Source organism: Meriones unguiculatus, chromosome 14 (assembly GCF_030254825.1).
Source record: "Meriones unguiculatus strain TT.TT164.6M chromosome 14, Bangor_MerUng_6.1, whole genome shotgun sequence".
Taxonomy (NCBI): domain Eukaryota; kingdom Metazoa; phylum Chordata; class Mammalia; order Rodentia; family Muridae; genus Meriones; species Meriones unguiculatus.
Window position 1 is genome coordinate 83,478,622 of NC_083361.1, and position 13,368 is coordinate 83,491,989.

A 13,368-nucleotide genomic window follows, 5' to 3' on the forward strand; every position below is an offset into this window, starting at 1 on the left:
AGACAGAGCCCCCTGGGGTGGTTAGGCAGACAGATGTGGTGGGCCCAGGTGCTTAATGTGAAGTCTCAGGGAAGTCCTGATGGAGACCCAAACATTACCAGATCAACGGGATTCTCACCATCACATCTATGGCTGCTCCAGCCGCTGTCCCATCTGAAGCCCCTGCCCCAGATCTACCCAGTCACCACTGGCTGTGAGCAGTTCACCTGAGGAGGTACTATTATTCTTGAATATGTCTTGATAAACCAAGGAGACGCTTCTGGCATGATGTGAGGGCCATTCTGTCCCCACACTGGCCCTAGTTAAGAGCCAGGAAGTGATCCCTCCCCTAGACTCTACCCCCTACACACATACACACACACACACACACACACACACACACACACACACACACACGGGCCTTCCCCTCTCTGACCAGTGACCAATTTCCCCCAACATCATCCTGTCTCAAGTGGTCTTTTAAGACTCAACTTAGCTTAAGCATACCTAACCCCAAATGTAAAGCAGCTTGGTCAGAAGGCAGAAGAAGAAGCCTTGAGGGCCGCTCCCTGACAGGTCTGAGTCCTGACTCCACATTGTCTCCTTCAGCAAAGACCACCACGAGACCAGAGGATGAGACACATGATTTATGCCCTCGTGTGGTCAGGGAGACCAGCAGGGACCCAGAACTGTCACATACAGAAGTGACCCAGGGAGAATCAGGAGGCTTTGTCTAGATTCAGGAGGTTGTCTAGGGGGCCTTCCTGAAGCAGATGATACTAAACAGAGTATCAGAGGGTATCAGATACTGAAGAGGATCCAGAGAGCGGTAGTGCTTATGGCAGGAGCCAGTGCTGAGGACCCAGAGTCCAGTCCCATGGGCTTCCGCCAGTTCAATGCACATATGGTTTGGTTGTTCCGAGTACTGAGAGAGCTAAGTTGTCTTTGAGTCCTCTGTCCTGTCAGTATACAGAAAGTCAAAAGAGGTTGATTGATGGAGCTGGTCTGAATCAGGAGAGGTATCCAAGGAATACAGGCTCTTACAACAGAAAGGCCAAAACGAAGCAGGGTGACAGCTAACCCAGATGCCGTAGGTGGGTGCAGGAAAGTCATGACCTCGTGGCAGAGAGGTCGGAGCCCCAGCAGAGATGGTCAGCCCAGCCTCCCTGCTTAGATGGCCAGGGCCTGAGCTAGCATCACCTCTACAGTTCACCTGCCACTCCTGGAGTTCCTCTGTTTGCTCATGGCTGTGAGCATCTGGCTGATGTAGGAAGTCAGAAGATCGTCCATTTTGTATCCCTGAAACCAGGGGTGAAAAAGTAAGCTGGGTTCATAGAGGAGCACACCAGCCCCTCACACACAGAGATGGCTCCCAGAACACTCTGCAGGGCTCACAGTGCAGAAACAAAGCAAGTTCTGTCCCCACCTACACACTTGGGGGGCTGGGTTCATCTTGCCATCATGAGCCCTGGACTTGTGGTCCCTGTAATCCTGGATGCCTCCCTCAGGGGTGACTGCAAACACTACCAGGTAAACAGCACCGTGGAAGCTTGGGCTCATGGAGGAGGTCTCATTGCTAACGGCTCTTTTGTTAGGCTGGGCTGAAGGCCCACATCCACGGGCTCAGTAACCAGATACTAAAACAGCAGCTGAACGACGGATCTGTTCCTATACCCCAGTTGAGCAACTTTTCCCAGACCTAAACTAGGCTTCGAACAGACCCAAGCAGGAGAGGCAGAGACCTATGCCGGGCACTAGGGGGCGCTCTCACCAGTGAGGTCTCACAGAGCAGCTTGCTCCCACGGACCAGGTTCCCGATGGTGATGTGGAAGTAGGTGTTGCCGCTACTCCAGTTGGAGATCTTGGTGAAGGGGTGAGTTGTCAGGATGTCCTGGGAGAGCAGGTAGACACACACATGCTCGCGCGACCTCCGGCTTCAGTAACCCCAACTCCGGCCCGCAGCTACTCCCCCCAAAGAGGGCCTGGGCCCTCACACGAGGAAAGGAACATGAGGGCGAGGCAGCACTGTATGCAGCTGCCAGCGAGCTTCCTCTCCACGCCTTGCGTGGACACCCAAGGAAGCTCTGGAGGCTGTTGGGGACTTAGGGGCTAAGATAGAAACTCAAGTGCCCGAGAGCACTGTCAACTGTCAGTCTCAGTGAGATAGCCTGGGTGAGTTTAAAGAGAAAAGTGGGTCAGAGAAGAGCCTTGGAAGGACACAGTATCCTTGGATTGTGTAGAGCAGAAGCCCAAAAATGGCTGAGAAAGAGTGATAAAGACAGAGAGCCCATGTGGCCATGCTGCCGTGCAGCAAGGGGAAGAGGACAGCCATGAGTGATCTTCACCAACCATTCAGGAGCACAGCTGGGGACGTAGCGGGACTGGCCTTTCTGGTGCATGAGCGTAGCTACCCCTGCATAGGCTCCCACCATATGCCATCCTGACCAGAGAGGCAGAGAACATTCTGGAAAAGGGTGGCAGTCTGTGGCCTCTAGGGCCTTTGAAAAGCAGAAGCCTAAAAAGACTCTGAGGAACTTAGCAGCAAGAATTTGGTAGCAGGTTGAAGGCGGCAGTGTGGGTGGGACAGATGAGTAAGCCAATGCAGCATGCACAGGCAGCCTTCCAAGATGGGCACCCAGGGGCTCGGGAGTGGCGCCACAGTTGAAAGGGCTTCTGGCTGGGAGCTCCGTTAGTCCCAACCCCAGCCTGCTCACTCCTGCCCTGCTCACCTTGGTTCTGGGATCAATGAGGCTGACCCCATACTTGTTGATGGCAATTAAGAGAATCTCAGGGAAGTTTGGTTCTGTAGTTTGCTAGCAAAGAAAACAGAAGCACCATCAGATGGCAGTCCAGGACGAGGCAGGAGTTTTGGAGACAGGCATGAAGCCAGCCTAGGCAGGACAAAATCAACCTGGCTTGCTACCCATGTGAAGCCAGAGGTACCAGCCAGCCCAGCCTGCCATGGCCTCCTGGCTTCTCCCTCTGCCCACCCAGTAGCGGTTCCACCCTTTCCCGCTTTCTTCCCCAGAAGTTTTTACTCTGTCCTTTCTTTCAATCTGAAGGTTTCCCAATAGCCAGAGCAGCCACATGGTACTCTTGTCCCGGTCCCAAACCTCCAGGTCTCACTGTCCCTTGAGGAGCCCCTGCCCCTCACCTGCTTGGCACCCTGCCTCTCACCACACTCAGCCACACTTAACCTTTTTCATTTCCTGCCCAGACCAGAGCGCTCAGGCCTGCGGCCCTTTGTCTACAAAAGACCCTTGACGGAGGACTTCCTGAAAACCCCTCATCACCTGCTCCAGGAAGCCACCCTAGATTACCCCCTCACCCAGGGGACAGTCTTCTGGCTCTGCTACCTCAAGAGGGCCCACTATTACCAAGCCACCCTCCATTAGTCAGGCCTGTTTACGTGACTGCCTCCCTTGGTGGGTAAAGTTAAGGATGCTTCCCTCCTTTCTGTGCCAGCAGGCGTTCAAAGCAATTGCTGCCAGCTTCCTTCCAGTCTCTATGCTGTCTCACCCCGAACCCTTTGCCCCTATCGACCCCCTGAAGATCTCCCGGAGACATACCTTCACCTCAAAGAAGGCCGAGCCAAAGGTGGGCCACTTGAAGATAAGCTTAAGGAAGGCCAGCTTGGCCTCCTCCTTGGACTTCCCTGCATGCTTGTTGAAGTAGGCGACGATGGACTGTGGGGGAAGTGAATTAAGGTGGGCTCTACACAGCTCTGCCTCTGCCCATGCACACTGTCAGAGCCAGGCATGGCATAGACAGCATTGCCAACTACCACGGTCCCCCCTTACCCCAGCCAACTGATTTCTGATTCACCCAAACCAAGCAGACCAGCCAGATGGTATCAAGTAAGTTCAGGTCACATTGGCAAACAGGATGGAACAGAGGGTTCCCTCACCACCCAGGAGGGGCATTCCCCTTAGCTGCCTCAACCCCTGGGGTACCCAAGGTCCCATCGTTGTGGGAGACCCTGTTCCCACTGCTCCTCCATGTTTACCCGCTTCCAGTCATCAGGTGAGACCTGCCGGATGAGGTCCTGGGGTACCAGCTCCCTTAGCAGCTTGGGGATGCTAGGGAAGTAGGACTTGTCCTCCTCGAACTTGACCCTGTAGATGAGCGCACCCAGCTGCAGCACCTCCTCCCGCGTGCACTTGTGGTAGCCTCGGAGATACTTGGGCAACTCCTGTCAGAAACACAGCGGTGGCAGGCATGGCTGAACCAGGACAGGGGCTCCTGTCGTCCCCCCACGTATGGGCCCAGCGATTCCCCTGCCTCAGCTGACCCTGCAACTTCAAAGGATGCAAAGGCCAGGAAAGGTGCTGCACGGTCCCAGCATTTGGCAGTTTGAAGGCCAGGTCGGAGCACTGTCCACGGCCAGTGAGGTGAGCTGACTCTTTCCGAAGATGGAAAAACCCGGACACAGTTCCACATCCCTCTTCTCCTGGGCTCCTCCTCCCTAGCAACTTTCTGTTTATCATCTTAAGGGTTTCAGTAGCAGCACAGTCCTCTCACTCCCTTGAACTTCCAGACCCAGAGCCAGGGCCTCTGTAGAGCAGGGTGACCACAGCAGACATGAGGCCTCTGGGCAGCAGCATTCCACAGGCTCCTGGAGCCTTAGGAATCTTAGGCTTATCCATCTTCTCCACCACTAAGGGCAGAGAAAATGAGGCAGGCCAGGACAGCCTGCTAATCAGAGGCCAGAATCCATCACTGTCCACCCGCCCTTCCTTCCACTTACCCACCATCCCTCATTACTTACGGGTCTATCTACCCACGATCATCCTTTCTACCCATTATCTATCCATCCACCCACACCGAGCCACCCATCTGCCTGGAATTCACCTTACGTTCATCCTTCCACACATCCGTTCAGACCGTCACCAGTTTATGTATTCATCCGTCCATCAGTCCAGCCAATAGTCACTGAACATTGACTATGACCCAACCCCTAGGCCACAACACACTCTTGTGGAACCCACAATCTCAAGTGAAAAGTCAGACATCAGCAACGACACCAACTGTGAAGGACTAGACTTGGGGACAGGAAGGACATCCTCGAATTGCTCAGCAGGTGAGGAGAAGCACATGGGGGCCCTCTGCAGGACGACACTGCAAAAGCTGGGCAGCACTTGAGAATCTGAAAAGCTGTCGCTGGAGTGGCCTGGGCCAGGGCTGACACTGCAGCAGCAGCAGGAGCAGCAGCACCAGGATCTGGAATTAGACCCTGAGAAGAACAGGAAGCCCCCGAGAGAGTGGCTCTAGGAGGCAGGGTAGCTAGCTACTCCATGCAGAGCAGTGAAGGAAAGTCAAGCCGAGGGAGACAAGAAGACCTGTCACATCTGCATGAGAAGAGGTAGCAGAGTGTCCAGGCTCCGAGGGCGACAGGGAGATGAGACATAGTTCAGATATTCAGTTAGTGAAAGCATGCGGCTAACGAGTCAGCCCTTGGGAGAAGTAAAATCTGACTCTCAAATGTGTGCTTGGTGACCTGGCGGGGGGTGGGGAGGAACATTGTGGGAGCTATCACAATCTTGAATGAGGAGGGTTCTTCCCCCAGGTCCTCATACTCTGCACCACAGGGTCACTGTCCCATCTCCACCTTCCAGGCATCCCGGCTTCTCACTCAAGGCTAAGCACACAGCGCAGGCTGCAGGCAAGCGCAGAACACTGAGGTCAGTCACAAAGATGGAGCACCGCTCCAGCAGCTGTGTGACCTGAACAGTACCGCTTGGACTCTTTGTCTTTTTGTTCCTCCAAAACAAGAACATGCTGGTTTCAGAGGCCTAAATGGAAGGACTCAAAGGTAGACATGACAAGCTTGGCCTGTGAGAGTCCCTCTGGGTTTCCAAAGAGGGCTTGGACAGGCTCAGCCACACCAGCAGACCCCTGCCTCCAGAGGACTCAGGGCACGGAACAGTCTGAGCTAACAAGGACCTCAGAAGAAGTGTGATCTGTCAAGCCTTCAGGACTGAAGACAACAAGACTGCTGAAACAGGCGCAGAGGGCACGGCGCAGCTCACCTGGTAATAGTGGAAGATGGAGTCGGCCATGGGGTCCTTCCCCGGCACCGTGGTGGTCCACAGCTTCTTCATGAAAAACACCTGGTAGGTGAGCGAGGGCACAATTCCTGTGGCACAGGGCAGCTGGTCACACTCAGAAGAGAAGGTCCCCTGACCCTGCCAGGCTGACACCAGCCCCGAGTGCCCCTTATTTGGCTGAGCACAGGGCTTTACAGCCTGGCTCCAGGCCAGCACGACCCTGTCCCCATGCCTCTAAGCATCCCAGAGCCCAGCCCCTTACCATCCTTGATGGGCCGTGCTTTCTTTATCCAGTCTGTCAGGTGTCGAACAAAGTCAAAGAAGAAGTCGTTCTCGGGGACACTGATGACCTAGGGTGTAGCCATCACAGCCCATTTGCTTTGGTTCTGATTTTCCCACCAACAGTCCTGTCAGCTGCTTCTATAGGAAGATTCCACCCCAAGCCAGAGGGGTTCTGTGTGTCAGGCCCGCCTGTACCATCTGTGCCTACTCAGCATCTCTGGAACACCAGCCTCCTGACTGGAATGACTTCATCCCTACCAGGGCCTGGCACACCAAAAACTGCACAAGCCCAATGCAACATAGCCAAGACCAGGCTCCACCTCAATTGGCTCCTGGCATCTGTGTCCAGCTCCTTCTACAGGCTTTGACACAGCCTCTGCACACAGGACCTTGTAGACATTGTCTTTGGTGTCCATGTTTGACATGAAGTGAGACAGAATGTCGGTGACCAGTGGAAGGGAAAACCCAGGTCTCCCCTCAGGATGCTCTAGGAAGCCTCCCCTTTAAGGAGAATTTAGGGCTGACTTGTGAGACCTTTAGGGATAGCAAGCCTGAATCTGGGACCCTGCTGTGTGACCGTGGGTAAGTTACCTAACCTCTCTGATGAAGCAGCAACAAGCATTCATTCTACCCTCTGAAGGTTACTTCAAGGGTGAATTTGCTGAGGGACAAAGAAAATGGGCCTTGTGAATCCAGAGCACAGGGCACCCGGGCACGTGATTCTCAGAGCACAGGGCACCCGGGCACGTGATTCTCAGAGCACAGGGCACTTGGGCACGTGACTCTCAGAAGAGATTTGCTGCCACATGCTGTGCCTCAGAGGACAGAGGACAGGGAGGGGAGGGCAGCGGTGCCATGTGAGGGGAGCCTTCTGGCCATGCAAGAAGGAGGTGAGCAGACAGATGCTCCAAGCAGGTGCCTCTCTCTTCTTCACCCCCTACAGGCTCCTGGAACCCAAGCAAGTCTCAAAAAGGTGGGCAGACCCACCTTGTCTGCGATTTTGACAAAAAGGCTGAATCCCTCGGAAGACTTGAGGAGCAGCCGGCTGGCGATGTTCTGACAGAAGTCCTTGGCCTTGGTGCTGGACTCCACCTCAAAAGCCTAGGGGAAGCACTCACTCAGCATCTGCAGGCCCCCCCCACCCCCTCTGGTGTCCCTCCCACCTGACTTCCTCCCTTTCAAGACCCCTGAGCTATTGGGTCACCCTGATGGAGCCAGATCTGCATGTAGCATTTGAAGAAAGCAGCTCCTACCGGGCTCTTCACAGATCTCACTTTCCCTGGACCAGGCAGAGGCGGGGACTCACAGGAAGTATGTGTGTGCTGGGGTGTGTGTGTGGGGGGGGGGAGGGAATGGAAAAAAAAAAGCACCCAAGAGTGTGGACCTGGAAGAAGCAGCCCAGATTGTGAGAAGGAAGGAGAGACGGGATGGATGTAGGTGGGGAGGATTCTGGGACCTTTTTTGCATTTGCCACAGAATCCTGGTGTGGCTTCTCTGAGCCTCCAGGATCAGGCGGGTGTTAAAACTACTCTTCGTGCTACAAGTTAAGATGCTGTATTCATGCCTGACTGAGGTGGGGGTTGCGGGAGGACCAAGGTGGAGGGAACCTAATCCCAGGGGTGTGTGTCGTCTTTTAATCACATCCTGGCTCTACCCAACGGCAAGGGAATGAGCCGTGGGGGTGCTGGGTGTTGTCAGAGGCAGCCTGCAGGCTGAGGGAGCGTGACCCATGAGTGGGGCGGGGGCAGGGCTGGGGGTGGAGACTCGCCTCATCAGTGTCATCAGGGAAGTAGACCTTGTGGAAAATCTGGGTGGTTTTGTGCTGGATGGCCTCCACCTCCACCAGGTGCGGAGGGTACTTCCGGGACCCATTTCTGAAATACAGAGGGGGGGGGCATGTCCCTGGGTCCACCAGGCTGGGACCAGAGGAAACAGGAGGCCCAGTGTGTCCAACCGAGGGCTCAGCTATGTGGCCTCTCAGAGCCCTGAGTTCTGAGCCAGTAAGTGGGATGGGGACTGGAGGGAGGATAAAAGGGAGAGCGAAGGGTGTGTCAGTGCGTCCCGGAGCCACCTTCCCAGTCCTCCAGAAGGCTTAAGCCTCTCAGGAGCAGCTAGGCCGCAGCATGGGCTGCAGCTCCTGCCACACGAAGCTGGGGAAGCAAAGGTTTGTCCTACAGCTGGGTGTGGCCAGATGCGCCCATCCTCCCCAGCGCTTGCCCCTGCACCCCACCCCCACCTCCATAGCCCCTGTACCTCAGGGCTTTCTGAAGCCGCTGCAGGCAGTCGATGGCCAGAGGACAGTGCTTGCGGGACTGCAGGAAACGCTGCACGTGGGGCAGGAGGATGTTGCTGGGCGGGAAGAGGCCTGTGCACAGCCACAGCAGTTCCCAGCCCCGCTCTTCGCTGTACCTGTAGGAGGAGGACCAGAGGGAGTCCTGTGCATCCTGGAGCTACACCTTCTGTCCAAGGACAAGCACAGACACCCAGCCATGGCAACCAGAGCCAAACGGTGCTACTCAGTGTGGCCATGCACCCATGCCAGCTCGGCCAGTTGCCAGTCCACGGGGACGCAAGGTTCCTGTGCCAGAATGAAAGCCCGCCGCTACTCGGCTCTGTACAAGGCAGTGTTGACACAGGCTTTTAAGAGCATACAAATTCTGACACGCAGAGGTCAGATGTGATCCTGCCCAGGGGAAGGCCTGGCCTGTGAGGACTTCTGATGTGTTTGCTTCCAGGGAGGACCTCAATAACAATAACAATAACGTGGAGTGCAAAGATGGGAGGCTGTGTCCGCCATTCTGATGCAGATGGACAGGTCGGGCTCTGCTAGCCCCAGAACGAGGCTGTCACTATCTTGGGACAAGCTAGATTTAGACCAAGGTCTCTGCTGCCTTCCTTGGAGGCAGCAGAAGGAAAAAGACCACACCAAGCCCCAGCCGCAGTCTGTCGTCATGAATCCTGTCACTGCCGCAGAGGGGTCTACTCTGTTTGTTTGTTTGTTTGTTTGTTTGTTTGTTTGTTTGTTTGTTGAGACAAAGCTTCTCTGGGGCCTGGCTGTCCTGGAACTCACTCTGTAGACCAGGCTGGCCTCAAACTCACAGAGATCCTCCTGCCTCTGCCTGGCGACTGCTGGGATTAAAAGCATGCAACAGCACTCCCAGCCTGAGGATTCTACACTTTAATACGAAGGCCAGAGGCCAACCCTACTGAAGCAGACAGTCTCAAAGAGAAACAGCGAACACTTAAACACTTGCCTTTCACAAATGGTGAGACAGCAGGTAGCCATGCCAATGTGAGCCAGACACAGGAGTCTCATACGGTGAGGCCGTGGCTTCCCTTTTAACTACCCTAAAAGAGCATTCCCCCCTCCTAAGTGTGAGTTCTTTGGGAGCTCAGCCACCGTCTCCTTGCAGTTTGCATCTGTAAGTCTTCCCTTTGCTTATTTTGTCTTAGTAAATTCTTTTACCCACCTCTGTCACTGACCTCGTCAGATTCTGCCCTACACAGCGTTTTGGTGGCCAGTGCAGGGGTGGGTAGAGGGGGAGTTTTGCCTGACCTCTCTTAGCTACTTAACCTGGTGCCTGCCTCCGGGTGGGCCAGAGGCAGCTGATGGCCGCTGGCTGGACTGTGGGGCACAGACTAAGGAGGCTTTTCCCCCTCCCCCTTGGAGGAAAGCCTTACCTCCCACCTGTGGGTGATGGGAACTGGCTCAGACTATTTGTCCGTAGAACATGAGGGTAACAGAAACAGGAGAGCTGCTTTTGCTTGCCTCTGGGGACCGCCTCTCCCCCTCTGTGCTGCACAGACGGCAGCTGCAGCTCGGCCAAGAAAAACTTCACACACACTGTGAGGATCCTGTCTTCTTCTACTTCCTTCTCCTCCCTGCACTGCACCATCCGCTGCCCTCCAGAGCGGGGAAGGAACAGAGTGTGTGGCTGATTGTGTTCCCATTTGCGGGTTCCCCTCCCATCCAGTCTTCCTGATCTTTGGGGAGCTCACAGATACCCAGGTTTCACTATTGAACAACAAGATCGCCTCTCTCTCAGAACTGGTTCATGGCCAGCATCAGCTTGTGGGTTGTTTTGAGGGCTGCTCCAGCCTACGGGTTTGGTTTTGGAGTGAGACTGAGTTGTACTTCCTGGAGTCCGAAGGATGCCACCCGATACCCTTTCTCCCACATGGACACTTGGTCACTTGGGAACTGCATATAAGGGACTCCCACCCTCTCCCCTAAAAACATCCTTTTCCTTCACCAGGGGACTAACAAGGACCTCTGCATCACCTTGGTAACTGTCATTTCCCCGCATCAGCTCTGGCCCAAATGCCATCTAAACCGGGGCCATTTACTCAAAATCCTTTTACCTTCAAGTTAATGAAATTAAAGGGTTCATTATGGCTTTGACCTAACCTGGCAAAACATTTGACCTAACCTCCTAACCGCTTGCTTTGTGTATGAGGAGAGCTATCTGGCCTTAGCATCTGCCTGGGCTGATGGGGTCCAGGCTCTTACCTGTCTCAGCCAGGCCAGCTTCCACTGTGCCACCTGATACAGAATTAAAGTGGTCAAGTCAGGCCACCACTGTACAGGACAGTGGGGGAAGAACCTGCTGGGGTTATGTATTCACCTGTCTGTTAGAAGGAAGACAAAGGCTGTTTTCAAATATCTTAACCATGACACGAGGCCGGAAGTAACACAGGGGTTGTTCTGGAACCATGCCATCTTTCCACCTAGGCTAGCAGAAGCCACGTGCAAGTATTCCAGTCTAGACCCCAAGGGCCACACCATCTTGGCTGTGAATTTTACAAGCCAGGCTTACAAAAACTAGACCAGGGACTCAAGACTCCTTTTCACCTACTTTACCAGATACACCCTCCTAAGCATTTAATAACCAAAAAGGGACCTCAAGATCCAGAAAGGCCAAAGAGGGAGGTGAAAGGTGCAAAGGACAAGCTCAGTGCACAGCTGCAGCAGCTGCTTATCCCTTGCCCATCCCACGAGAAACTGGGGGCTCCATCCAGAGCCGCCCCCTTCCCGCCTTCACTCTGTGGAAACTCAGAATGAAGGAACCTGTCCTGCTACCACTGTGGCCAACCTGGACATTTCTGCCAGCATGCCCGAAGCCACCAGGCTATAAATCTTCCCTAGGGCCATGTCCAGACTGCAGATCGGGGGCCCAGTAGAATATCCTTCTATTTCTTGAGAAAAGGGACAACCCATTCTTCACCTAAGGATCTCACACTCAGACAAACCTGAAAAAGAACAAATGGCCTTGGCTTTGTTCCCAGACTGGAGATACTCAGGGAAACAGGAGAGCCTCTCCCTCAGAGGACCAATGGCTGCTGAGGCTACATGGACTCCCATACTTTCCACCTCTATGAATCAACTTCAGTTAACCCTTAATGAGTCAGGGACCTAAATGACATTCCTTGTAAGTATGGGGCAGCTTCTTCTGCTCTGAATACCTTTTCTGGCCCTCCAGAGTCAAATTCTCACTGTTGTTTTGTTTGTTTGTGTGGTTGGTTGTTTTTTTGTTTGTTTGTTTGTTTGTTTTTTGAGACAGGGTTTCTCTGTGTAGCCTTGGCTGTCCTAAACTCACTTTGTAGACCAGGCTGGCTTCCAACTCATAGAGGGCCGCCTGCCTCTGCCTCCCTGAGTGCTGGGATTACAGATGTGTGTCGCTGTGCCAGGCTGCCTCACTGGTTTTAATGGCAAGTCCCAACAACCCACTTTATGCCCTTCTTAACAGGTATTACACATAAACACATTTTCATCCATTTCTTCCTGGTCCTTCCTAGCTGTCCTGTTTCCTTCCTAGTTAGGAATTTCATGTTTAAACTCTAGAATCATTTAAGACATTTTGAGATACCACAGACCCTTATCCTAACAGTCTTTTATCCTGTAATGTCCCTAAAGACCCTCCCTATAATCTTTGCTTTAGCCACATAACCCAGTAAGCTCCCCACATAGTCTTGGATGTCTCCACTCCTGGGCATCCATTAACAACCACTCCTGTAGGCTTAAGGTTATTGTGTAATTCAAATGCTGATTTTTGTACCCCCCCCCAATCTGGTTGTAATCCTTGTTCTGAGAATCTTGTTCTGTCTCAATGTTGTGTAAACACTGCTCCCCAATTGTCCCCTGATATGGCAATAAAGCAGCTTACAGACAATCTATAAGCAGGTCTGTACTTCCTGCCAGGCAGGAGAGGAGGAATTAGAGGAGGAAGTAGGATGGAGTCATGGCAGAAGTCCAGGTGACATCAGGAGAGGAGCTGGAGCAGAGAAGGCTACAAAGTGCAAGTATCTCTGGGTTGTATGCTGGGAGGAAACCAGATTAGTTTTAGAGGGTTAAGAACAGAGTAACAACTGCTCAGTTCTTGCACTGTAAAGCTTGTTATTAAACAATTATAAAAGAGTCTCAAGTGTGATAGCCATGTTAAGAGAGAAACTGAGAAACAAACAGATTTATATAAAAATAACTTGAACACACTCCAGTTTCAATGGCCCTTAAGGACTCTTTCCCAATATCCTTAAAAGCCTAATGTGCAAAAAGGGCTTATCGATTCTCAATGATAAGTTCTTGTCTCTCACTATGTAATGCTCCTAGCTTGGCATTGAAAAAGTCAGGAGGCTCTTACAGAATGGTCCCCAGTCTTACCTAGGAATGGGGCCATAAGTGAGGCTGTGGTCCTAATCCCCTCCATAGCTCCCAGTCCTTACACCCTCTCGGGACAGGTAACCTAGAGCCCTTCCTGGGGAACAGTGTTTGACCCTCCGTTCGAATTTGCTTTCCACAGGTTATTTGATAGCTTATCTGGACTGCCTCACCTCAGAGGCTCTGGGATGTTCCCAACCTTGTTGGACCACAAGCTTGAGCCACAAGATCTGCCATCCCTTACACTGTAGCTCACAGTTTAGTAAGTTAACCTGAAAGGCAGCTCACTCAGGGTGGACGGTGAAGCTGGGCAGAGGAGCCAGGTAGAGCTCTCCCTGGCCTCTAAGGTGGGCTTGGGTTTACTTTTCACTTCTGCCTCAGGCTGGCCCAGTAAGAAAGCAAAGG

The 13,368-nt window shown here is 53.3% G+C and overlaps 1 protein-coding gene across 6 annotated transcripts in view; it reads right to left on the bottom strand.

Annotated features, from left to right (window-relative positions):
* Positions 1–611: 611 nt before the first annotated feature.
* The window catches only part of Myo7a (myosin VIIA), a 67,047-nt gene continuing 54,290 nt past the window's right edge, over positions 612–13,368 (bottom strand). For 4 of the 6 annotated variants that reach the window (XM_021634793.2, XM_060367608.1, XM_021634792.2 and 1 more), the window contains 11 exons: positions 8,562–8,717; positions 8,077–8,182; positions 7,296–7,409; positions 6,289–6,376; positions 6,009–6,115; positions 3,986–4,171; positions 3,549–3,665; positions 2,709–2,792; positions 1,751–1,870; positions 1,193–1,278; positions 612–938 (listed from right to left, as the gene is read on the bottom strand). In XM_021634793.2, the coding sequence (XP_021490468.1) occupies positions 914–938; positions 1,193–1,278; positions 1,751–1,870; positions 2,709–2,792; positions 3,549–3,665; positions 3,986–4,171; positions 6,009–6,115; positions 6,289–6,376; positions 7,296–7,409; positions 8,077–8,182; positions 8,562–8,717 (1,189 nt within the window). In that variant the 3' untranslated portion in view covers positions 612–913. Of the gene's footprint in view, positions 1,279–1,750; positions 1,871–2,708; positions 2,793–3,548; positions 3,666–3,985; positions 4,172–6,008; positions 6,116–6,288; positions 6,377–7,295; positions 7,410–8,076; positions 8,183–8,561; positions 8,718–13,368 lie in introns of all 6 variants that reach the window. The other 2 variants (XM_021634791.2, XM_021634795.2) reach the window with 1 other exon arrangement.